Below are 27236 nucleotides of genomic sequence, written 5' to 3'. Positions count from 1 at the left end.
CTGAAAGGTTCCAGTGCACATGGATCTAAAACACTGGGTTTTGCAAAGCGAAACCCAGCCTGCTCCAGATACAACCTGGTGTACTGCGCTGGCAGCCTGCAAATTGTCACTGGATGGGATCAAAGATCAATTACATTATTTGGTAAAAACCAGCCAAAGAAACAGCTCTAAAGATAAGAGCTACCAACAGTGGGAGAAACGCAAATGGGAAGGATACGGAGGAGGAAATGCCAAACCCAGCTTGAACCATCATGCACAGGCTGTTCTGGACACCACTCTGCAAAGCTGGGCAGTGCAAACCCGGGCTGCCCAAGGAAGTCGGTCCAGAGCTGGATAACCCGTACACAGAAGCAAACCATGACCACCATGACCCACCTCCGATGCCCAAAGCAGGCTGAGAGGCTCCTTGCCTGCAGCGCCGCAGCAGCTCCTGCCCCGGCATGCTGCAACACTGGCTGCGCCAAGCTGGCATGCTGCCTACTGCTGATGGTGGTTCCTGCTCCACCAGGGATGGGCAGACAGCACCGCAAAGTCCTCAGGTTCGGAAACCACTTCTGAGCCTCATAAAAACTAGCCAGAGCGTCCGAATTATTTAATTGCCCATTAACTCCTTCCCTTACCTGATTCCCTAGACTCAAGTGTGGGTTGTACAGCTGGATCAGGTCAGGAAAAACACTCCCAATGCTACCAGTGGCAACCTGCTGCTCTTTTTAATCTTAACCATATGAAAGAAAAGGCAGCTATTTTCACAGAAGAAAAATCCAATCTTCCAAACGCTTTCCCTCTGCTCTCTGAGAGCAGCTTAAGTGAATATGTAGCAGCCAGGCTAAAAATGTACATCTGTCAGTGGCAGTGCAATCCCAGCAGACCAGGTGTTTGATAGATGCTTTTGAGGTTTCATTGACCTTGGCATGCCACTGCTGCCTGCAAGGGGAAAAAATTAATTCCAATCACCAGCAACTTGTTATGCTTTAACAAGCAATTAAAAAAGGTTATGTAAAGACAGCCACACCTGAAATTCATCCTCATGAATCAAAATAACTTCTTGCCAGCTCTGAAAAGATCTGCATTTTGTAATTTCATGCATTGGAGGAATGAAAGGAAGGAAATGTAAAGGAGAGGAATCAGTAATACTGAAAGGGGAAAGGACATGTCTGATAAATTACAGGGAAGCACTGCTGGCATGGAGAGGCAGAAGAGATGAGCAGCCGCCTTCCACTGCTTCTCTCCAGATCTGCCTGCATTACTGCCATTCCTGCCCTTGACAATGCTCCTGGTACCTTGGTGCAAGGAACAGAGGAGCTTTTCCATCCTACATGCTCACTGAATGAGAAAAGAGCAAAGTTCAGAAGCAGTACGAGTTCCCAGCCCACCAGCAGGGATACCCACGGGATGGCGGAGCCACAAGTACCAGAGCCAAACTTACTCTGAAAAACACAAATAAAAATCTCCATGGAACTGATATACACAATTTTATTAAGAAATAGAGCTCTCTTATTGCCTGTTAGAATTTACGCTGTTCCTGCTTGACCTTGGCACTCAATTTGCCAAGAAAAATAAGTTAGCAGCAGTTTGATTCAGCCTAGCAGGGAAAAGGCAGTGCCAGTGTCCTGCTCCCATGTCCTTAATGCACCAACAGAGGCAAAGTCAGGACCTGAAGCACAGACAGCAATGTGTGAAGGTGCAGAACAGCTCTGTCTTCAGAGCTTGAAAGGAGCAAAAGAGCAAGAGGACTAAAGCGTTTGTTCATATAGCAGAAGGACAAGGCAGAAGTCAGATACCTGCTACAAGAATTGCTCATCGGAAACTTCCCAACCAGTGATTTTAGCACGCTGTTATCATGCAGAACTCTATTTCTATTTATTCTGGGTCATGCTTAAGAAGCTGGCAGACATTCTCACCCAAGGAAGCACAGCAAGCCTGTTGTGTGATAAACATTTTGGGTTTTTTCTGTGATTAATAAAACACACTGCCCATGTTCCTGTAGTCACAGTATTTGAGGGTCCACGGGAAGATAGAAAACACACAGCCCTAAACGTCTGCTTTGATTTTTGTCAGCTAACCGGACATTGCAAATGCCTCAGCAACAGCTCCGCAGTAACAAAACAAAGCCGCAGAAGCTTCCAAGACAGTTCCCGCCTTTCCCATCTCGCTAACAGCACGAAACCCAGCATGAGCACAAAATCCTGCGCATATGTGCTGAGCTTGTTGGGCATGAGCTAGCGTTGGTCCAAAGCCTTCCTCTGTATGGGGCTTATGCACCCAGGTACATCACCCAGCCAGCGCAGCTGCACGGCTAAAGTCCCAATGTGTTCACGCAGACGTCCCGGCCTCTTGCCCAACAACTTTTGGGACTACCTGGCTCTTGGTTAACTGAATTGTGCACACATGAACAAAAGCATCTATGCTAAACTAGCTGATCCCTTCTACTGTACGGACTTGGCCATACAAACCTCTACACACACTCTCGTGGCAATGTAATTAATCAAAATACCACTCTTGGGATTTTATGTGCAGGGGTCCTACAAAAGGCTCTGCTGCCTGCATGAGCGCAGGGCTCAGCGTGCTGCACTGCGGGAGCTTGGGAGCGGATTTACACACACTTCATAAACCAAAGGAGCCTGTTGTTACACAGCAAAACCCTCTACTGCTACTAACGATGCAATAAATAGAAATTCCAATAAAATCCTCAAACGGCTTCCCCTGCAGAGCCGCTGCATTAACCACATTTAAGTCTCCCAGTTCAAATAAAAGCAAAGCAGCAGCATATACCATAACGGGTGCTTTCTCGCCAGGCATTGCAATGGTTGCTTTAATCAGTCCATGAAGCACCCATCCCAAACGAGAAGGTGACAAAGCTGCTCCTGTGCATTTGAGCAATGTCCCAGCAATGCTCACCAGTAGCTGCAGCACCTCAATGCACATGTATTGTCACACCCATGCCCAGCTTCACTAGCACGTTTCTGGACCACTGACTATTTCGGTCTGCTGACCACAGAACATTCTCAGCTTGACACTGGGTGCCTGCTTTGCATTACTGCCCTTAACCTCAGCATGTCAGCACCAGCTGTAGCGTTGCAACTGTTCACTTGTCACTGCTGATGGAGCGGACCCAAGTTACAGCTAAGACACAATTTAAGAAGTGGCAGCCTGAGTGCTTTTATTTGATTTTGATCCAACAGGTATGTTGAAGATGACCACACAGCCAGACACGGTCTTCCCATGCTCACTAGGCTGAGTACGGAGTTGACTGAAGCAGAGTCCAAGGGCCGGTGCACCCATCACTTCTTGAAGCACACTGGTTAGCACCCCCAGGATGTCCCACCAAGCATTTCACAGCTGACATGCAGATGCTTGATGTGCTCTTATGATCCTGAGCCCCCCATAACCACCCCACAGCTGATACGTGACTCTTCCTTCACCTTTCAGACTGAGGCACTGGAAGGGTTTGATTTCTCTGGCACGGACTATTTCCCCACTTGTTTTTGCAGCCTGTACTGGGGAGGAATTAGTGAGGAATAGTGTTTATGGCACCTTCCTAGAGGCATGAAGCACAGTTTTTGCTACCTCAGCCATGACGGTGAGCCACCCACCCACCGGCACTCTCCCTTCTTAATGAAAAAAGGGACTGAAATTCAACCTGTCTTGTATTTAAACTAAATTTTCCCTGGTGCACATTTAAGCCTTTCATTACCTGCTCTGCCATTATTGATTGATGAAAATTACTTGCCTCAGTCTTCTTTATAGTGACTCCTCATGTTTACTGAGACAGTTATAACTCCCTTCTGTCTTTCCTTTAGGCTGTACAAGGCATGGCCTTGTAACTTATTCCTATTTTTCCAGATTTTTTTTCCGTAGTAACATCCCACTCAGAATTCTTACCAAGTCTTTGGCCAAAGTGGACAAAACCTGAATGTCAGCTTTTCCCCAAACCCAAGCTTCACGTGACCCTTTCCATTCACACGCCAAGACAAAAGCAGGCTGCCAGAAGCTTTGAATGCCATCAAAAACATGATGAGCTGTCCAGATGATTTCAACTGCCTGCCTAGAAATTCCCAGCTTACACATGTATACGCTGGGCTGTGACTCCTTAGCTACAGAGTTCCCTGATATGAACCTAATCACGGTCGTCACTTGATCCCATTTTTAACTGGAGATGTCACAAAATTGTCATCCACAACACCTTCATGGCCATCCATCACAAAGTCATGGTTATCAGTCTTATTTCTATACCCTAAAACTTCCAACGCATTAAACACACAAGAGGGAGCATATAGATCTGTGGGAATAAACCTGGTAACTCCTCTCTACTTTCACTAAACTCATCATGGCTTTATCCATCCCTGACTCTAGCGAGCACTTCTGGGTGGAAAAAGCCTCAAGGACGAAGTCCTCTTTCCTTCCAGAGCTGTTGTTTAAAGGTTACTGGCTATCAACATACCTTGAATCTAGAATTAGGGGATGACAAAACTGACACAGCCCTAGAGCTCAGACTCTGATGGAGACAGGTATGTTCTCCAAGATGTCCCATCTGCTGACCCCTTCACTCCCAATCTGCCACTGCTAGCTGGGATTGACCAAGAGAAAGAGGTTCAGGCTGAACTTGGTATGTAACAGCACAAAAGGGCAACTGGCTAGCAGAGGATCACCGCAGGAGGTGTCCCCTCCGTAAACAGATCTGATCCTCCACTGCTGTCTCCCATGTCTCTCGGCTTCATAGTATTCATCCTGCAGCTGCACAGGCAGTCCGTAAGCGCACATTTGGTCTGTTGTCTTAGCAGAGAAGAATATCCTAGGCAACACATCAGAATACAAAGATAAAAGTGAAGCTGCTCTGGGGTTTTCTTTGGTTGCCTAAAAAGTGGCTGCTTTTTAATTGTATTTTCAGCTTATTAATATTCCTCTCCCATCTCTACTTCTGTGCTTTACCTATTTCCTCTCGCAGCAGCCATTGTTTGCCCTTCACAACCCCAGGGCTTGGACTGCCTCCCTCCCACAGCTCACAACCCGGCTACAGCATTGTGCTCCCTGGGCAGGAGCTCTGAAGCCATGCAGTACACACCACCGAGCCCGGGTCCTCCCAATGCTACATCCCCACCTCACCTTCTCATTGCATCACTCATCCTCTGGGATAAACAGAGGACCCATGAGGTGCACTTCAGGCTTTCTGTATTTAATGATCGGCCCATCCTCCCCTCCTTCCCCATAGCATAATGAATGGTTTCAAAACATATCTTTTAATACCTCATACCGCAGACTTACTGGTGCATCCCAGGTGACTCAAACCATTCCTCAATATGTTTGCACATCAGAGATGCCACAGTGACAGACACCTCGGCTAAGTGCTGCAACCAGGTCAGGAAATCACTAACAAAAAAACCAAGCAATTAATGACAGATAAGAGAGACAACTTCACAAGTGCTGGTTTGGCTTTTCATATGTAAGGACCATGTGAAGGAAAAGAAAGCAAGCAGGGGACTAAAGAAGGAGATATAGAGGATACAGATATAGAACTAGATATAGAACTGACAAAACTATGTAAGTATACAAAATCCATTACAGGACACAGAGAAGGAGGAATTAAGAAGAAAAAAGGGAACACATTACAACCCCCATCATTATTCCCACAGTGGCCAGGACAGCAGAAGTTGACAGTGAGCAGATCAGCAGGTGAAGGACAACTTTGTGACACAACACAACTAACCATGACAGAGACTGCCATAAGGGTGACTTAAAATAAAAATGCCTTGTCTAAGTTGAATAGCAAATTGACCTCCAAAAAGTCCGAGTTTGGGGCCCTTTCTTACAAAGCTTATCCAGTCTGACACTGCCAGATTTCATTTTTCAGGCCAGTGAAAACAACTGAAGTTACTTTTTTCTTTCACCTAAATCACTGCAGCAGATACAAAGACACAGGACTCATTGCTACAAACTTTGTTGCCTATGTTAACAAATCACTGAAAATCTGTATCAGTCTGCAAGCCCATATAAAACCAAGGCAGAACCCAAAAAATCTTGAGTAAACTGGTAACAACACAGTAGTTTTTAAAACTTGGCACAGGATTACTCAGATATTAACTATCCCATCCCTGTGACTCAGAACAGAAAGGCACTTACGAACTCAAGCTATTACCCTAAAACCAGATTGTGAAGCATTAGAAATGCCTTCTGAAACCACAATATTCACTAAGACAGGGTTGAGACCCAAAAAGATCTAAGACTTTCTAAAGAAATATGTGCAGATGGAAGAGGACCCATCACCCCTTCTTCATAAAAACCAAACTAAACAGCAATCGTATCGGCATTGGTGATGAAAACAGGAGTTTCCAGGGTAAAGAAGTTACTCTTACATCACCTGTCACAGAACAGACACATAAAATAAGTGATTTTCCGGATGGCAGCAATGAGCTCTTTGCTCCAGTGCTCAAAAGATCTTTTGCTTGGGAGGTACCGCTATTGGGGCATCCTTGATCCTTCAGTAAAGAGCAAACTTCAAAGATCCCGATGTTTAAGCATAAGGATACACATCTGCACAAGGATCTGACTCTTCAACCTATCTGGCAAGCTCCTCCATGGGAACCTGCAACCCACCACCTCAAAGCAGAGACCCCAGATCACACCAGACTGAGACACGGGGTTGCTCAAAGCCATGGAGCATAACTTTGCCTCTCCAACCTTGGCATCTCCTGCCAGGAAGACAGCCCCACACCTACAAGGCATAGGGCTGGATTAGTACCTGCTTCGCCAATTCAGCTGAGAACAAATGCCCTCCATGAATAACTGTCAGGGAAACAATGTGCTATAGAAATCTCACTGCAGGCAAATTGAAAAAAAAAAATTCTTTACTAAGGTTTTACAACATAGGCACATATCCCACTGCTGGCAGAACGAGACCTGGGGAGATAAAGAAGACTAAATACGGAGATTAATCACTCCTATTAGCAGGTTTTGTGTTGCCTTTCAGGGGTGACACAGATGTGGAGAATAAAGGGCTAACACATCTTTTCTACATGCACTTACAGAATCATAGAAAAACTTAGGCTGGAAGAGACCCACAGACTGGCTGGGACTCCTCTTGGTCCACCAAGGACACAGGAGTACCTAGGACAGACATTAACAAGCAGAAATAGCATAAACAATTATGTCAAGCCCTATCCACCTTCCTAACTCACAGAGTACTTTCACTCAAAAAAACCCAACACCATTCGACCCCAATACCGCCTGTCCTAACAGGACACATTATATCTGAAGAGCCTGTCCAGACAAACTCGTCACCGTTTGTCACACTAAGCGACAAGAAGCAAGCAAGTCTTTCCATAGATGCTAATGCAAAGCAGCATGAACACAGTAAGAAAACAGCAAGGACTTTGCCGGGAGCCTGCCCCATTCAGTAGGTTGGTTCCTGTGGCTCAGCCTTAGCTAAGCTGGGCCACTCTGCAATGCAACAAGAAGGCCATGGCTTCCTCAAAGTAGCCAAACCACAAAAAGTTGTAATAAGCCATTAAAAGCGTCTCCTCTCCCTCTGGCTGTGGTTACTTTTCTCATCCTTCCTTTCCCGCAACTGAGCTGATTGCTGAGTTTCCATAAAATGATGGAAAATGTACTTTCATCAAAAAAATAAGCAGAATGCAAGAAGAAAACACCAGGCCACAGTTACTTAAGCATGCTGTCAGCACTTCAGCCATAAGGAACATTGACATGTTCAGGGCTTTGTCTGATTTAATTCCTCTGAGAAAGTTTCTGCTTGATCTTAACAAGGAATATGCGTGAATATTTTGGTAAGAAAAAAAATGAACCAAAATCAGTAAGAGGAAAGTGGATTCAGACAGTCAGAAACTATTGTTCCACCTTCACAGTCAGAAACTGGCTCTCAAGCTTATTAACTGCAGATATGCCTGGATCCTGAGCTGAAGGGAAAAGACCTTTAAAAAAGGTCCTACTTAAAGTAGATTTCTTTCGGAAGAGAGAAAGCAAGCATCTCACTTTGAGAACAGAGGCACTGTGTCACTTGGGGGCTGCACCAGCCCCAGGAGATATTATTCAAACCTGCTCACAATGCATTTCCCCAAAGCCTCTTCTGGGGTTTTGACACCGAACGCGAACAAAAACTAGTTTTCAAATTAACATCCCAGCTTCAGACCACGTACTAATTTTGCTAAGCCAGCAAAGGATGAGCATATCAGGGTACAAGAGTTCAGCTGAGCCCCTGGCAGATCTGCCACCAGCTCTTTTCTGCTCCTTCTTGTCCACTGGTAACATCAGCCACACCAAGAGAAGGGTCCAGAGATGATCTGCATGGGCAGTGAAGCACGAGGCTGACGAAGGACGCCTGTGCTCACAGGCTCCTTACCCAAACAGACACATAAAACAAGGGAAGCCATTAAAAATCAGCTACATGAGTTACCTGATGCTCTGTAATACAGCATTTCCTAGTGCCACTTCTCATGTTCTTCTGATTTGCACAGGTCAAGCTAAATACTTGAGGAATGTCTCTTCTCTGAATTACCACATTTTTTAAGTGGCAGAGTTCATTAGAGCACTCCCTGGAAAAGGAGCAATGCAAACCCACTAGACACGTGCGTGAAAAGCTGCTTAACCGTGAACAAACACATCAAATGTGAAGCAAGGGTAGAAGGTGGGAGATCATGTCAAAAGAGATAAAAGCAGAAGAAAAGACATGCAACGTTATGTAACACCGAGAACAGAAATAGGCCTGTATTGCCTAAATTGATGAGAACTACGAACAGAAAAAGTATCATGAACTCAGGAAAAAAATAATTTTGGCAGAACAGAACTGTTACTGTTGCATAGGTCAATTTTTCAGTTAAAATGAGTATCAGTAATGCTAAGCACAGCACGGTACTGTGCTCAAGGGTGCTGTCAGGAATTCAGTAACGATGCATTTATGATACTCATTAGCTTACCAAGACATAAATATCTTGCACTGTCCCCAATTAACTAACTTGTTAGAAGGGCAACTAACATTCACCAAGACGACACACAATTGACTGAAAACACTAAAAACTAAATTAATATTAAACTGTTGCAGGAGGAAAAGAAGAACAAGTACCATGAAACTGAAAAAACCCCATTGCTTCTTAATGAGATAAGTGGGGACCTGTGGAGGGAGCACAGGACTCCAGCACAGGGTCAGAAATACTTCGGCGCCTCCTTGTTGCCTGCCCCTGGAGCGATCGTGGCGGGGGAAACTGGAGCAGGACAGCAAACGAGGATAGAATAATCTCTATTTCTCTTCCCTTTCCGTTCGAGTTTCAGCTTATGTTTCTTAGCCTTAAAAAGTATTTCATTCGTTTCAATTTGTAGAGGCACTGAGGAATCGACACTTTCCAGTTCACAACGAACATTATCTTCAACCAGCCTATTCTCCCTGCAAATGCAGAGCCACACCACCCGCTTTAATGACCAGTTAAATAAAGTCAGTGAACTGGACAACTACCTTCATAAAAAAAAAATTAGTCCTTGGGTCAGTTTCTTACTTAGATTCATAAAACTCCAAAAAAAAAAAAAAAGGGAATAAATTCAGGTTAAGTTTGCAACGACTGACTTAAGAGGAACTTAATAAAATGCTGTTCATTAGCTGGATCACACAACCTGAGCACATGGACATTCATAGATCAGACTGAAGCAGCAGTGAGCTCTGAATACTGTTGTCTTAACAGGTTATGGTCGTGGACGGATCTTCTTGTGCACAAATCCTCATTTCTGATGCATATAAAAGCCTGGCTTTGCTCAAGCCAGGTCAAACCTTTGAGCCTGCTGCAGAGAAGGGCACTATTTCTAACTGAGTCAATTCCACTTGGGAGACGAGACACAGACCAAGGAGTCCCGTACTCACTTTATTTAGAAGAACCAAATTTTGAAGCTTGATGCTTAAATTCAGGCTATGTGACTAGGAGCAGGAGATTGGGAGCTGCTGTTAACTCATGGTAATAGCAAAGAAAAAAGGAGACCTTCAATTCAATTGAAAGATAATAAACTCAGAAGAGGTGGACAACATTTCTTATAAAGCATATCAATCCAGGAGTAAATAATGGAGGTCACGTAACAGAGAGCACCTATTTAGCAGGATTCAAACAAGGCTTGAACACTTACATAGCAGAAATATTCAGAATAGTGAAGCAAACAAGGAGAGGACAGAAGCAGAGAGACGGAAGAGTTTTGGGAACGTTATAAACCCTGGTCCTTCAGGGCACACCTCACTCATTAGGACCGAGACAAACCTTCCTTAGTAAGGTAGCAACAGACCACTCACAAACTCTATTGTTTTTTGTTTTTTTCTAAAGCATCTCCATCACCTCCACTGGCAGTGCCAAAGCAACAGCAAGGCAAGCACCTGGTGGAGGGACACACACCCGGGACATGCTGGCTGCTACTGCAACTCCACAAGAGCAGCTACTGAAAAAGGCTGGATATGTTCCTGGGGAGTGCCACAGGCACCAAAATGCTCATCAGAAATTTAACAACATGTTTGATTCGTGAGTGCTACGAGCCACAGCTGTAGTAATTGCCTCTGAACCCTTCCCACACTCTTGCTCTTCCTTCAGAAGCCACGTCATGCAGCACAGTCTGTGCTGCGCTGCCCTCCCCATATGTAAAAATAACCCAAACCTCAAGCTTCAGAATATCGTGCTGCAGTTTGCGCTGGAAGTCGAGGAAGTTGGAGATGGTCAGCTTCCCCTTCAGATCTGCCCCAAAGAAGTATGTTGTCAGCGCAGAGTTGAAGCCAGTTTTCAGGGTGTTCCCCGTTGTAGACCGGTCTCTGTGGCGCATGCCCATGCTGGTTTGGGAACGAATGATGCTCTGGACCTAAAAGTAAGAGGGAGGATGTTAGCATCAAAAACACCACTGGGACTTAGACTAGTCAAGTATCAGTACGAGGTACTCCAAGCTCAGCCATGTCATCCTCTGTTATTTTTTTTTGTCTGAAATAATTCTTAAAAGACATGACAATTCAAAAATTTGGCTGAACTTAGGCTTTGTTTTTTTCAGTCCTCTTTAAAGAAAGAAGAGTATGAAATGCTTGAAATTAATTTTAAGAAACAATTCACCCCGTTTGCAGATAAGCATTCTAACGCTGATCCTACGCATGGTCAGCAGAGAGCAGCTCGTTCCCAGCAAAGTTGCAGGAGGAGAGAAAGCTGAGGCAACTGCGGGGAAGAAAAAAGCCTGCACACATTTTGGAGCTTGCACTCCTACTTTACTGCACATCCATGTTAGCTCACACCAACCCCAGTTAGCTCCCATCGCATCTCCTTTCCCCTTGTGCACAAACCCAGGGTTTTTCCACCCAAGAGCACCCTCTCCTTGCTGCCTGCTGCTCTCTTCCATGGCAGGAAGCTCCTCTGACTGGGGGTGTACGGCAAGCTGAGCTGCAGGCAGGGGCTGACCCTCCCAGAGCAAAGGGCTCTCCAAAAGTCCCACAAGCTGCATCAGCCCAAATACAACCCCAGCGGCAGCACCAGCAGAATAACAAGTAATGCAGAAGCGTCTGAGTTACCAGCAGACCAGGGTATTTGCATGAAGACAGCCAAGTGTGAAAGCACATATTATAACAGCAATGCTTTTAACAAACCACGCAGGCAAACAGCATCATCCTTCCCTGAGCTCTCAGCAGCACCCTGTACCTTCTCAAAGGGACAGGGCAAGGACATGCAGGACAACTTCCCTATCCTCTACGATATGGCAAAAGGTTGAACTTGAAGGATGCGACAGCCTGAAAAATCCAACAGTTTGTTATTTTAAGGGTCCCGTGGCTAATTTAAGGGGGCAGCCAAGCCAAATGCACACTCCCCTTCTCTCTCCATCCCCAAATATCCCGCTACCCCTTCCCAGCACTTGCCCATCTGGATGACTATTGCAGTGATATGAGAAGCCAGTGTTACTCTTTGCATAATAGCCAATCTCTTCCAACAAGGCAGAGGATTCATATTAAGGATAATGAGTGTGAGAAAGGGGGGGGAGGGGGAAGCCACCCGATGTGCTGCCCGGCACTCAGCTTCAACAGCACAGGCTTCCCAAAGCTCCAGCAAACACTGCTGCTTTGCCTTCAGCCTCTTCTTCTTGCTGACAAAAGTTGGAAGGAAGGAAGGAAAACAGCTGCCAAGAGCTCCAGCTGTCAAAAGGATGCCAGAACCTCGTTATCGTGGTATATGGGGTGTTCAATTTTTTCCTAACAAGAGAACAAGGGCTGGAACAACCCCAAAGGGGAAACTCTGGAGAATGCCACATATTGCCGCCAGGCTCACCTCACTTGAAACACTGCCTCCAAACCACTGACTATTGGCTATTCTTCCACTACAAAGAAGATCAAGTCAAGTCAGAGGAAAAAAATACAGAAAAAAGGGTTTAGGGCTGCTTTATTTTTTTTTTTAAAGTATGCACTGTGATGCGAGGAAGGATTTTTGCACTGTAAATAGCAACTCCTTATTTTGCTTTGTGCTCCACTTTAACTGCGAGCTCTGCATACACATTTTGGAGACAAATATTTATAAACTGTCTGAAGCAATGCAGTTTATGACCAGCTTGGAAAATTGCCCCTGTTTCTGCAGAAGCGAGTATTTACCACACTGCAGACTGTTTGATAGAGCATCTTTTCCCGGGTGTGATTTATACAGCATCCTACGCCCCTCTTTTTCTCTCCCCATCTATAACAAGTGTCGGACAGTTTGAAAATCCATCTGTGGGCACTGGAACCAAAATTTATTCGGCTGGTCCCTATTTTGAGTAATCCTTCTAATAACCAGAAAGGCAGGCAACCACTGCAAGAAGTTGTCCTCCAGCCCAACCAGTGCTGTCCTCCCCCATGGCTCATCAATCATACAAGCATCCTTGAAGCACAGAGATGCTTCACTGTCTTTGTACCTATTAAAGCCTAAGTGTTTGTGATCCGTTTTATCTTTTGCACCAGACGGGGGGGGGGAGTGGGGGGGGGGGGGGGAATCAATGAAAATAGTTAATAGTTTGAAGAGAAATCAAAAACTAACACTGCCTACAAGTTTACTACTTTTCATCCAATTTTTTAATTAAAAATAGAAGAGTAAACTAACAATTTACATGCTGAAGGATGAAAAGTTGAAGATGATACTGATGCAGGCACCAAACTATTCAGCACTATTCACTAACCATATGCATCAACTAGAAAAAAAAACTGAGGCTCTTCAGTGAGGCCTGAAGAAATTCAGTATTTTCTTATAGGTAGTTAAAGCCTCCAACTTACTTGCATATTAGCTAAATTACTGCAAGTAATTTTCTTTCTTGATGAATACTCTTAAGGTTTTTCAGACATTAATGAGAAGAGAGACCTGCTGTTAGCTATCTCCAAGGATGACATCAGAAAAAGGAGTATGAAATTCTTTCCCACGTGCTCACAGCCAGCAGGGACGGTACAATGCTTCTGCGAGGAGCCTTTTCTTGCCCTTCTTTTTCTTCCCATTCTCCCCAAAACGATGTTGCTCTTTTAAACTGATGCCACCTCTAGTGGCATAATCCCCTGGAAGGGCCAGCTCCAGCTGTCCCTGCCAGGTTAGGTGTTTAAAGGACAGATCTGAAAACCCTGCCATCCTTCATGCTCTTACTGAGGCATTTCCATAAGGAGTGAAAAAGATTATTTATCATATAAATTATTCTTTGTGTTATATTATATATGTGTATAATGTTATATATGTGCCTCCCACTGAAGCTATGTGTTTGCTTTAGTTCTGTTTGGGAAGTGCAGCAAATCAGTTACAGTGATATCTACGAAGATATTGCCAGTTTCTTCTCACTTTCCAAAACAGCTCCTTCATCCTCTGACTTGAAAGCTCTGGAAGATCAGTCTTCACCAAAACATTCTGATACTAACCAGGAATTTTATTCCTTTACATAGAGGCAGTGACGCATGTAACAAGCTTAACAAAAATATGTTCCCTTTCCTAAGGATTTTTATATGACTTAACGCACATAAAACTTCCCTTTGCTTACCGGATGATTTGAGATCATTTAATTCAATTTTGTACCTCCATCTTCATAGTGCTTCTGAAACATTCATCCTCATGAAACATTCTTTCTTACTTTACATGGCTAATAAAAAAGCCAAACACGACACCTGCGTTAATACCTCAGCATCGCTGCATTTTTAGTAGGTGGTTAACCATTCTCCACTTCTCTTAAATTCATTTATCTCCATAGTTGATTTCATTCTAGAACATTAGTAACTACTGTTAAACACCTTTTGAATTGTTAAATATTATCAGATAGCTGCAGTGGAGTGCTGTATTCATGCACTATGCAAATAGAAGGAAGAACAGTATTTTTTACTTGGGAAAATAGGAAACTCAGAATTTTTCATAGCTAAATCAGTAGTTTGTAGGGACGCAGTGCCAAACAGCACAATAACCTGGACACAACTGTGTATTCAAATTTCCACTCAAAGGAAAATGAACAAACTCCTGGGTTTACATTACAAGCTGTCACATGAAGGGATATCCTATTGGAGATAAACATACTCCAGTCCACTCATAGTCCAAAGTCTGCATCTAAAAACGTACAGTTAACCAGATATATTACACAGCTCTGGAGAAAACTCATAACAACAACATCATACCTACAGGTAATAACTTAAGAAGGATGACAGCAAAAGATTAGAAGAGGGGGTGGGGGGGCGGGATTAATTTAACAGACCTGCTTTGTCACTAGTTCTTCCCATTTATAGTAAGTGTCCCAAGCATGACCTCTCAGAGACTCTTCTGAAGTTAACTAGTCATTCAATCAGCCGATGAGTAAGAATTTGTAACCAGATTATTCAGGGCTGCTTTGTTCTCAGATGTCAGTACACAGCTTTTCACCTTCTCCAAATACAGATGTCCTCCAGCATAAAAAAAACCCGCAAGGGCAGGTTATTTGTTTAACCAGAGAGTCTCATTTCCTTTGCCCAGAAGCAGCAGCTTCCACTTGCCCATTACACGGACAGCCCTGAGGGATATGGGGTCACAGAAGTGCCAGGGGCCACATGAATATTAGGTAGATTAGTGGTCTATCTCCTCTACCTTGTTCTTTGATAACAGAGATGGTGACAACTCATCCAACCAGTCAGTTCCCTTTTTTGCAAACACATTTACTTTTCCTTTCACGAGTAGCACACACATGGAGCTTAGCTAATATACAGCGACTTCAGGATGTTTATGAGTTTCCAAAGCCTTAAGGCTGTTTTCTACATAGACAAGAAAACCACACACTTCTGCCTGGGGAGGTCAGATCTTTTCCCCACTGACACCTTGACTCTTCAATCTATTTTCACTCTAACACAATCATAAACTGTAGCTTACAGGAAGACCTCACCAGTATTAGACATGTAGGTGAAGCTCATTAAAAAGCCTGCATCAAACTCCCTGTTGATAAAACCTTGTAAGAAGGAGGGGAAAGAAACTAAATGAAAATACGCTGTCAAACATGTTTTTACATTACATTGAAATAAGTGGCTAAATTCTTCTAAGCAGACTCACCCTGGTTATTCTCTGAAGACAAACAAAATTAAGGAATGCAGTGAAAGGTGTGGAAGAAAACAGGATCAAAATCCTATGACATCAGTACAGTAAAAAAAATTCCTTATCTACTTTGGAGGTGACATCTTGTAAAGACACCTCAGTGACAAAGTCACAGGAAATCAGAGTTTATACTTACGGTTGTCTGGGTTGAATGAAAAATTATGTCTTGAAATATCCAGTTAAAAAAAAAAAACACAAAAAAAACCCAAACAAGCAGGCACTGAGGCAACATGGCAGAGCACAGAAGGAAAAGACATAAACCAGCACTAACCACAAATATAAATCACAATAACATCATAGAGGAGTGCTGCACTTATGACTAAGATGCCATAGCATTAAGAAGTCAACCTGTCATTCAACTTGCCTGCTCAAACTCTTCCATGTCCACCTCGCCATCACCATTCAGATCAAACATCTTAAAGGCGATTTCAAAATTCCTCTGGGGAGCTACATTAAAAGAAAAAAAAAAAAAGTGATAAAAAACAAAGACCAGTTAATGAAGATACTAAAGCTCAACAAAAAAAGGCACAAGTTCAGAAAGATTGTATCCAAAAGCAATTATCCATAATTCTTGCAATTTTAATAAGAAAATGCAGGTCTTGGGAACCTCTACCTATGAGCTTCATAGTGCTCCTTTTACCAAAGGTCTCAGCAAGGAGGTTGGGAGGAGGAGATGTTTCTTGAACAAAATTTATTCCATTTACAGGTGGAAAAAGCACAAAATCAAGACACTATCTGATATGTGTAATGACAATCAGCAGAAAATGACGCTGTAGCAAGACCTCCAGCCTGCTCCATACAGTACAATACCAATTTGGCCAGAGGACGTTCCTCCAGCGCTGCAGAGGACTCTCCATGCTTTGTGAAGCAGGCTGTGGGTGAGGAGCAGACCTAGACTTTGGGTAATTCTCTTCCAGACTCAGCTCTTGTCTCACTGTACAAATTTAAACAAATCATTACCAACTCTGTCTCAGTCCAGTTATAACATTGAAATAACAAACGAGCTGGAGCTCACCAGCTGAGATGCACCCAAGACGGCGTGGTACCTTATTTTTCATTGCATTCAGTCTATGTTGTCATGGTTTATTTAGCCAGAACTCTGCAAAAGCATCACTTCACAGCCACCCATCACAGCAAAACCACACTCTTTCCCCTGCATCCCATCAAAGAATTTCAATGTTTCCATTTTGGGCTCTGTAACCCATCACCGTTTAAAGCTACAACATAGTGCCACAATTTGTTTTCCAAATTAAGCTAATATATGAGAATTTATCTTGCTCTGCATACCACCTACAGGAATTTTGGTGTTTGCTGGCATTTCTAGGGAATCCTCTAGGCTATAACTAGTGCTTAGGTTGTCATCTTAAGTGATCAATTAAAACTTAGCCCCTTGTTTTGTTCTGAAGATGGCTCTTCCCCACCCAAATCTGGCAGCAGGATGTAGATCATTGGTGAGGCTCACCCCCTTTAACCTCATCTGTTGCAATCAACTTTTAATATTTCTTGCGGATGCTAAAAAAGTAATGAGTTTCTGCAACTGCCCTTCTGTGTTAAGGCATCTCCCAGACAGGGGTAGGAGCGGGGGACACAAAGACGAATCACTCAGACAAAAAGAAATTAATATGGAATTAACTGAACTGGATTTTGTACATTAGTTACAGCTTCAATTTAAAGCCAGGAGACTTTTACATCATGTTCTCCCCTTGCTATAATAAACTGTAGCACTTTATCACTAAAAAGATTCAGCAAACATGTTAATGAGATCACTTTTCCAATCACTTTGTGCCTTAAACAGATGTATAACAACATTAAACTCAACGGCAGGAATAGCCTGTCGCTAGCCCCTTGATATATACAGCACATACAGTCCTGCTGTTATCATCTCTGGATTTCCAATTTCCTCATGCCAATTATTCACGCTTTAAATTCCAAACACCACGTGCATAAGCCGTGTCTCCTATAACCACGGCAATCGCCTGCAGCACATGGTGGGTTATCTTCCTTCCCTTCCATATGCAACGGTGCAGCAGAAGCCATGCCTCCACCCAGCTTCTCTGTCCTGCCTGCTGGGACGAGGAGACCTTTGCTCGCTGTCCCTCATTAATTCTGCGTTAGCTGAGCTGTAATCAGGGGGAGCAGCTGTCCCCAACACCAACTTCATAATCTCTCCAATGCGGCAATCTAATTAAAGGGATTTATAGAAAAAGCCTCCTCTGTGTCCATCCATCATTTCCAGTGATTAATTCCCCATTTCCTTGAAGAGCAACAATATTAAGCACCTTCCAACTACCCTCTTAATGTTTAAATAAGACATCCAATTTTATTCACTTTAATTGCAAGTACTGCATGAAAGACTGGATGCAATTTCTTCTTATTAGCCCCAAAATCTAGCACTGCATGGAAAGAGTTGTTTCCTCTATGAGGTAAAGGAGGAATGTACAAAACTAATCTAGTTACAAGATGCTAGAAAAATAGCAATTTACACATCTCATCTTTCTTCCCCCATTTTCTCTGCCAGGGTACAATGATGTATATTCTGAGATTGGAAAATTTGTTACTCCTTGTTAAAAATTGGGGTTTGGGGTTTGTGTCCCCCCCCCCCCCCTTTTCTTTAAGGAAACATATACCACTGTGTCCAATTTGCACAGACACAGGGTGACCAGAGAAAGCAAGATACTGAACTTACCCCTCACAAAGGCTGTTTCCTTCCTTTCCCTTCTCTAAATACACATTTTCAAGAGCAGTTTATCAAAGTCTCAGAGGAGAACATCACTTGCAAAATTAAAATGAACTGTTCCACATCAAAAATCTGCAGGGTCAGTGTTTTTTAAAGACAGGGGATGAAAGTGGCTTTAAATTGGCAAATTTAATTACTTCATTCCTTTAGCTAATAAGCGACACAGCCCATTTCTTCCTCTGATCTGCATCTAACTCTGATTACTTGTAATGACACTTAAATCCAACAAACATGAATCCAAGCCAGGGAAAGCAGAGGGCACCGAAGACAATTAGCTCATCCCGCTCCTGCTCAGGAAGAAATGTTCATTAAGAGCTATGTCCCTGATCTCCGGGCAGCCTGAATTTATTGGTCCCGAGTGAGATTATTTCTGCCTCTCCTCTTGGGCGTGATGTTTCTGACCAGGATTTATTGGCAAGAGTCATCCTGACGGCAGCTGACCCCCCCTTGCTCACTCTGCCCCGTTATTCGTGGTTACATCAGCCTGTACAACCTCCACTTCACTTTTTTCTCTTGTACTTCGATCTTTCAGAAACTTTCAGACCATAAAGGCAGCAGACACCAGTTTGCCTAGATAAACTTAGCCTTTCTTTTTTTCCCCTCTTTTATTCTGCCCCCCAATTTTACCATTCTGGACTGCAGCTTCTCTAAATTTCCCCACTGCCTCCTTAATTAAGATGCCTCAAATGAATGCAATATTCCTCCTGCAATGGTTATCAAAACCATTTAAAGGACTGTTTGCTTTTAATAAGGTGCAATGCCTGTCTTTACAAGAGAAAACCATTTCTGGATTTTTCCCCAAGTGCTCTGCTGCATTTCTATCTCTCGTTGATTTTGTGAGCTATCTCCTTGCCATCCTTTTTGACATTATTAAGAATCAAGAATTTTTCATTGTAACTAATTTCCCTTGGGCAACAACTCAGGAACTGGTCAGGACAATTGCAGTTTCTTTTCTAGCTTTATTTCCAGTCTTTAGGTGTTCAGGAGGATACAATGACTTCCTAATGATTCCTCCAAATCATTAACACAAATAAAACCATGGTACTGGAGCCCACACCAATACCAATTCATGAGTTACCTTATTCTTAGCTTTGAGATATATATACCTATATCTTGAAAGAACAGGTTGAAATTGTTCTGTAGATCCATAGCTGACCAGGTCTACACACCAAGTTTTTTTTTCAACTAACCTGGGAGTTAGTGCAAAGGACAATTAACATTTTTCTTGACTCATTTGTTCAAATCAAATATTTGGGAACAGAAAGGTAGTAAGAAAACCAAAAGCCACAGGCAGTAGCATTAAAGATGAGCAACCTCCACCAGACAAACAGATGACAAGCAGCAGCATTGACCACATTGAAAAACCCACCCCATTCAGCATAAAGCCCCAGGGAACCTCCGAGGCATTAGATGGGCTGATAAGGCATCTTTAAGCCAATTATGTAATTTTTAACTATTTTGAATTATTCAACAGACCAATCTGGAGCACTCAATTGCTCTTTATTGCCATTTACTCTCACCAGAAGCAACGCATTCTGAAAGACAATAAATGCTCACTGATGAGAAAGGCCACATCTTAGTATTTTTGTGCTCATTTGATTTTCTCTTTCCCCCAAACTCAATACTCCACACTCGAAGAGATACCTCTCAACAAGTCTTTCCCTCTGACTCCTGTTGCAACTCACACAGTACATGGCTACAGTCACAAAAATTAAGTGTCTGTAGAGCATCCAACTCAAGCAGAGGTACCACATTTTAGGAAAACTATTTTGAACACACTTTTGGAAAAGAAACATTGTTCCCTTCAGATGTAGTTGAAAATTTCTTTGTCTGAATTTAAACACAAAGCAGCTCAGGACTTCAATATCCATCCTGAAGTCTAGTAACTCCCCAGGCAACTCCAGTATGGAACAAAAGATCAAGAATTCAGCTGGGGAGTTACTTGAAGAAAAATTAGTCATTAGGAGTTAAATATCCTATGACTGCTTCTTCCCCATCTATCCCAAAATTAAGAAAAATATATGTGTACAAAGGCCATTGTACTCTGAAGCTGAAAAAAATATATCTTCATAATCGATCCAAAATTAACACAGTCTTCCTAAGGTAGAGACAGATTTTCATCTAGAGAGATGGCTCTTGAAGCTTTGCAGCTTTAATATTTTTTTTCTTTACTTTTTTCAGGCCACAACATTAAAAAAAAAAAAAAGCTTACCTTATTCCTCAAGATTTCCCCCCCCCTCCCCCCCACCCCTTAAGTTACATGAATCAGCATGGTCATTATTCTGACTCCACACAGTGGAGAAATTTTTCTGTATGTGTTTGAATTGGAACATTTCTGTCTGAAGGAAAGAATTGAGGTCACAGACGATCTCACCCTTACAAGACCACAGACCAGCACCAGCATCTAGTTCATTGTAAGCCACTGCACCGGTAATAGGGAAGAGCTAGATGATACACTTTCACATAATGGATCTCCAAATGCTGTAATATTTTTCTTTTTTAGAACAGAGTTACAGCCTTATAAGGAAACAACTATCCATAGAATATAGATGGCTGAGCCCTAGCTGCAATAGATATGGGGAAAAAAACCTCAAACATTAAAATGTCCTAACGTTGCAGATATTTTCCTATCAAATTATTTCACTATTTCAGAAAACGAATCCAAATCCCACCAACTTTTTTTTTTTTTTTAAATGTTTATTAACTCAGAACTGTAAATAACAGAGAGCTAAAATAACCTAGTCCACAGCATGGAGACTGAGCCACAATATCATTGGTTCTAAAGGGAAAATACCTTTAAATAGCTAAGGACTATTTCTTACCACAATGAAGAATCAGAATTACCTCTGAAATAATACAAATGCATCATTTTAAAACCTAAATATACAAATCCCACTAAAATACAGACTGAAGCTTTAAAGCAGCCTAACACCCAGAAAATCAAGTTTTCATTTCATTTTCAAATTCCAGTTAAAATCTAAAATATAATGCTGCTTTCACAAGTGGGAAACAGGTCTTTCATGCCTGGTAGAAGTACACCTTATTTCTATTACTAGCACACATTTGGGGTAGGTGTTATTTCCTAACAGCATGAGCCAGATTGCATTGGCTGGACCGTCACTCCTGGCTCACCGGTGCAGCTCCACATGTGGGGAAAGGGGTAGGAAGTGGCTCATAAGGAACCTGCTGCCATGCAAAGTAAAAATACCACCGTTACTAATAGTAAGAAAAGCCCTAAACAACCTAGACCAAGAGAAATGAAGTTTTTGTTAGCTCCACACTCTAAATCCACACTGGAGGTTCACACACCTGAACCCAGGCACATGGTTTCAAGCCCTACTTGAGTACCAAGCTCCAAGGTTACTGAGCTGCACATGCTCACACTGCCACCACTGACAGTGAGAGGTGCCCAACAGAAAGCAAAGAAGGGGTTAACTAGTACAGTTGACAGGTAAAATCCTAAATAAACTGTCCTGTTGTACAGAAAAACATGGATCGGACACATGTGTCAGGAAGAGCTAAAGGATCTGGCATGTGAATGGATGCTCCAATCCTCCCTTTGGAAAGCTGTACCATGACAGTGTGCTACCTTCAGATACAAAAATTCACACCAAGCATGCAGTATGCTTTTCCTTGGAGCGATGTCCCAGATAATGCCATTTTTAACCTTTCTTCTATTTAATCAATTTTAAAAAATTAAAGAAAAAATATGGCTGTTTCACTTTTCTATTTCGTTTGTTAGCTTGTGAACCAAAGCAACTGTGTAATTTTGACACCAAATTTTGTATTTTGGTTTTAACGTCAATGACAAACGTACGCCTCAGTTTGAGAAATTTGAAAGAATGTGACAGCGCCTCAGCCGGCATACAAGACTTACCTTTCAACAGCTTCTCATCAGTTACCACATGACTCACAGAGCATTGCTGGAAATCAAGATTCCCTCTTAAATGCCTCTCTGAAATAAGGACGTGGAAACAAGCTGTTGAAATGGCAGCTCCAGACAAAGGCCATTAGAAGTTTTGCTCTCCAAGGAACCCCTGGAGAAAGAGGACAGCCCAAACATCTGCAGGTTCTGTGATATTGCTTTGAGCAACACAAAATTACTCTATTTCCTAGTTCTATAGAAATAGTCATGAGTAAGTTTCTGGAACTTCTTCATCAGACTAACAAGTGCTGCACGCAGAGTAGTCCTTCCCTGCTGCAAATTTACTGTCCTCTGTGATACAGGAGGTTGTTGGAGATCCATCAGCCCATCACACCATGCAAATTCAAGGGATGAAGAGATGAACAGAGAAAGACCAAGTGAAGACTGCAGGCGGAGAGGCTGGTAGAGCATCCCACGCCCTAATGTCAGTTTTCAAACTGGAGAGGTCAAGCTCTGCTTAGGAAGATCTCAAACTGCCAATTGCGAGAAATCCATCCCATTTCTGTCCTTCTGTCCTTCAGCATGGCTACCAGCCCATGGCAGAAGTGGGATGCTGAGCCAGAGAGCCCTCGGTCTGACATGAAGCAACCAGGCTTACATTTGGAAGTTGGGACATCCCTTGGAAGAGGATCTCTGTGTTGCTCAGACACATCTTGGAAAACCCACAAAGCAGCAACTGGGCTGGCAGAAAGGTATTGAAGACATCCCTGCATCATATAGTGTGGATGAGATGTCCCATGTATATCCATGGTCTTGAAAGTTTAGAGTAAAGATAAAATTAACATGAACAAACAAAAATATTCCCATAAACTCAAAGCAACCTTCTGTCTCCTTTTCTTGTAGAAATGAGCCCTATGGCACTTAGTGCTGTTTTGCAGGATTAAAACACCACTGGTAAGATAACAGATCTCACTCATGGCAGGGAAGGAGACTGAAGACATTTGTGTCAGCCAGGAATACATATTCAAAATAGCCACAATGCAAACAGACCCTGGAAATCATGTTGCCTTCATGCAGCAGTGCAGGAGAGCACGCCATGGCACCTCCATTGCAAGGACCTGCACAGCACTCAATAACTGGCCAGAAAATACTTTCCAGAGCTAGATGGCTTGGGGTTTATTTCTTACACAGGGGTGAGGGGAAAAAAAAAAAAAAAAAAAAAAAGTGACTCTATCCTAGGCAAGAGGCCTCTTGCAGGCCAGTACACATAAGGGATGGCAGCACATTGCACTCTACAAAGAAACCCCAGGAGATGGGAGAAGGAGCTGCAGGCCTGCTACAAGAGCCCTGGCAAGAGAGTAATTACTTTGGCTTGAGCCAATGCTATTTAGCTCTCCTTCCAAGAGGAGTAAATCCAGACACAGCGACAGTCCAATTACGGGAACAACACTGACTTATTCTTTTAATGCCCAGCTCCCTTCAGTACCTGCTAATCAAGTAGGCATTAGCACACCTGGACAACAGGCCACATTTGCTCTGAAATTGCAGTCACTGATGACGGAAAAGCTCTTTCTCGCCTTCCTCCACCTGTTCTACAAGTCCAAAAGCAAAAACCTCTTTGGTTGGGGAAGCAATGTGTTTGCTTTCCTATGACAGTTGAAGGACCCAGGGCAAATCCCATTGGCATTTTGCTTACCCTGTATCTTGCTCATCTTTCTACCTCTATGCCAAAACACGGGAACGGCTGAAGAACCAGAAACCGTGGGGCATCCTCAAGGCCACTCAGCTCTTACTGCCTTTAATAGAAGGCTGACTTTCTGAAGCAGTTAAATGCTATTTTATTAGTTGTTTTAAAAATACATTTTCACAGAAACTCGGCAACCGATGAGAACAGACAGTGCTAGAGCGAGAAAATCAGTTGTAAATAAAATATGGTGACAGACTTCATTTTCTGTGCAATATGCAAACAGCTCTCTGCGAGCAACATACAGATGAAGCCTCCAGCCCTCTCTCCTCCTCTCCCTCCCTGGCAGCTGCCACGCAGTCCGCGTTTCAGAGGATACAACTAAAGCGAGCTGAAGCTGAAGCTGCAGAGACAAATTAAATTGAATGCTTTGGTAAAGTGCTCTCAAAGCCTGGCAGTGCTTTCAGTAGAGCCAGGGACATGGGCAGGAGCCACCTTCAGCAGACTTGCTGGACACGACGCTCCCGAGGAGCACAGTAACACAAAGCCCTTGGGGTTTCTTGTTTTCAGACATTATCATTGATCAGTTTTGAGTTCAATAAGCCAGCCCAGACCACGACTGATCTCTCTCCATCACTTCTGAGCACAGCAGAGGAGCTCTCCCTCCTGCCTCCCACCCCCAGACCCAATCTCACACTCCCCTTCTGATTATCCTGCTGTAGTGCTCAATCCACCACCTTCCTTCTCACTGTTTAGCGGCTTTTAGCTATTTGATGTAATCTACAGCTTGCTCTTGTCCAGACACTTTCTTAATGTTTCAGTTATTTAAACAACAGTGAGAAAACCAATATTGAACAGTCAGGTTTAAGATGTATTTTCCTCATTCTATTTTTCTTATTTCCCAGGGGGGGGGAAAAAAAAAAAAAAAAAAATCAGAAACTACTGGATTCCTGCAAGGTAGTGTTTACTAGTAAGAGAGTAAACCAGCATGGCATAACCGTGAATTTGCCATCTAGCCACAGGGCAAAGTTTGTTTGAGAGTTTTATTTTTATAAAAGCAAATGCTTTAAAAATGAAACCAAAACTCTTCTTCTGGGGAATGACTATTTGACAGTAGCTTCAGAGACATTACTCTATCCTCAATAACCATTCAGCAACCTCCCAAAATACCTAAAAGTCAGACTAAAAGTCCTGGAACACTTTTTTTCTTCTTTTTTTTTTTTTTTTTTTTTTTTATTTTTCCTTTTTGACAGCTCCTGCCTTGCCCACCCTTCACATTGTTTCTCAGAGCACACACCACCCAATTCTGTCTCCTGTCATTAGTCTGATTCCCCAGTGACTGCAAACACGTTTAAAAGCCCAAAACCAAGAGCAAAAAACCATCCCTCCCACACAGCCCTCCAAAACAAGGCTGGCTGCTACTCTAACACAAGGTGGTCCCTTTTCTTTTATTCTCACAACAAAGAAATTAAACCGAAGCCAGAACAATTTCTCTTACTGCTGCCTGCAGAAGCACATGAAATTAATTTTGCGCCCCGTGTACTTGATTAGGGGGTTGTTCACCACCAGCACAGCCATAAAGCCAACGGCATGAGCATTTTCTAAACCACATTCAGTAATGTGATACAACAGGTTTGAGAGTTCATTGTCATCTGTGGAGACTCAGATGAAAAGGCCCTGCTACACAAGTGAAAATACCTTAGATAATTTTGGCACAGGCTAGACTAATGTAAGAAAGGAACGGCAAAAGTCTTAAGAGTCAGTTCTGAGACTCAGTCAAACAAAAAAGCAGATAAAAATCATAAAACAAATTCCCTGGCTTGAACTAGCTTTATCTCTCACTGTTTGCTTTCACAACATGAAGGTCACATACACATCTTTCCCCACCACGTCCATTTGACAACAAACAAGACCTCGAACACTGCTTCTCCCCGGTAATAGATCCTCTGAAATGCCACGTTCAGTAAATGACGAGCTGCCTCCTTCATTTGTCCATGTTACAGCATGCAAGAAAAAGGGGAAAAAAAATAAAGCACCTGTTGCTTTTACAAAATATCAGTGAATTACACAGCTGACTCCCTGAACAGCACAGAGCAGGTAGCAATGGCGATTTACAGTAAACTGGGAAGTGTCCAGCTTTTTAATTCCTGTAAACAGGTCATCATGAAACACACACTTATAAGATTAGATGGCCAAGTTTTCTTTCTCTCTCTCTCTCTCTTTTTTTTTTTTTAAAGGTCTGAAAATAAAATGTCTCAAGTTCATTTGGACAGCAGCATGTTCCCCCTCACCCCGCATTTTCTAATGGGGCTAAAAAATAACTGGAATTTCTGTTGACTTCCCTGTTTGCGATGAGCACCTTCCAAGTAGCTAGAGAAGCTCTGCAAATAAGGCTTTTAACTTGCTTTTCCCATGAAGAAAGTCTAGAAATGCCATTTGACATTACCAAAGGCTTCAGTTTCACTGTTTCTTGCCAACAAAGCAAACTTTTAAGTGCCAGCACTTCAAGTGCAGAAGACTTTGCTGGAACAGATTAGCAGATCACAGAAATATCACAAATGCAAGTCAAGTGCAGCAGGATGAAGACAGAAGGTATCTAATGATACTTGTTGAAATGTAAACGGCTTAGCTTCTCTCCTCATTGGATTACATCATGCACAAGCCTGAACTTACCCAAGTGAAAATATAGCCAGAGAAGAGAGTTTGTACAGTCTTGTAACCAGTGAAGAGCTGGAAAGCAATGTTAATCCAAACACACAAATATCATATGAACACAACTCAAGAACACATCTCCATTTACAGTTTCGAACAGCAGGTCAAATGACTCATTAAAAAAAAAATTGCTACATATTAAAATGAGAAATAAATCTTCAAAAGTCATTGATCTGCTTATCTTTCTGAACCACGCGAAGCTAAGTCTAAACCAGATGAAGCAATAGCAATTATTCACTCAGCTCGAGTTTCAAGCAATCAAGAATTCCTTTTAGGGAAATGTATGTAGACAACAATAGCAAACTCATTGCTTGTAAACCTTCAAAACTTTAAAAAAAAAAAAAAAAAAAAAATCAGTAATTGCAGAAGAAAAAACCCCCACTGTACTTACTGGAAAGGACTGTGGTGAGGAAGATGTAGTCGGAAAAAGAAATGAGTCCACATTCTCCAAGCGCATAAAATATGCTGTCCTCATCGGCAAACTTCTCTCGCTCCTGGGACAGTTTCTATTTATTCATCCAACCCACACCCCAAAAAGACAAAATAAAGCAACTGATTAAATAGAGAAACAGAAGGCTTTATTTGTATCCTTACCACCAACAAGCCATTCCACATACACACACCCCTACTATCTCCATTCGTATTAAGTGGACCTTTTCCAGCCTTCAAATCTGTCAGAAATGCTCTGCAAAGATC

General features: G+C 42.7%; 1 protein-coding gene across 19 annotated transcripts in view; it reads right to left on the bottom strand.

The window, feature by feature from the left end:
- MICU1 (mitochondrial calcium uptake 1) overlaps nucleotides 1–27236 on the bottom strand; it is a 108768-nt gene that overhangs the window by 25819 nt on the left and 55713 nt on the right. For all 19 annotated transcript variants that reach the window (XM_030029841.1, XM_030029840.2, XM_030029842.2 and 16 more), the window contains 3 exons: nucleotides 26932–27046; nucleotides 15907–15989; nucleotides 10630–10827 (listed from right to left, as the gene is read on the bottom strand). In XM_030029841.1, the coding sequence (XP_029885701.1) occupies nucleotides 10630–10827; nucleotides 15907–15989; nucleotides 26932–27046 (396 nt within the window). The remainder of the gene's footprint in view (nucleotides 1–10629; nucleotides 10828–15906; nucleotides 15990–26931; nucleotides 27047–27236) is intronic.

The sequence above is a fragment of the Aquila chrysaetos genome, chromosome 11, assembly GCF_900496995.4.
Source record: "Aquila chrysaetos chrysaetos chromosome 11, bAquChr1.4, whole genome shotgun sequence".
Taxonomy (NCBI): Eukaryota; Metazoa; Chordata; class Aves; order Accipitriformes; family Accipitridae; genus Aquila; species Aquila chrysaetos.
This window is presented reverse-complemented; position numbering and strand designations above follow the sequence as displayed.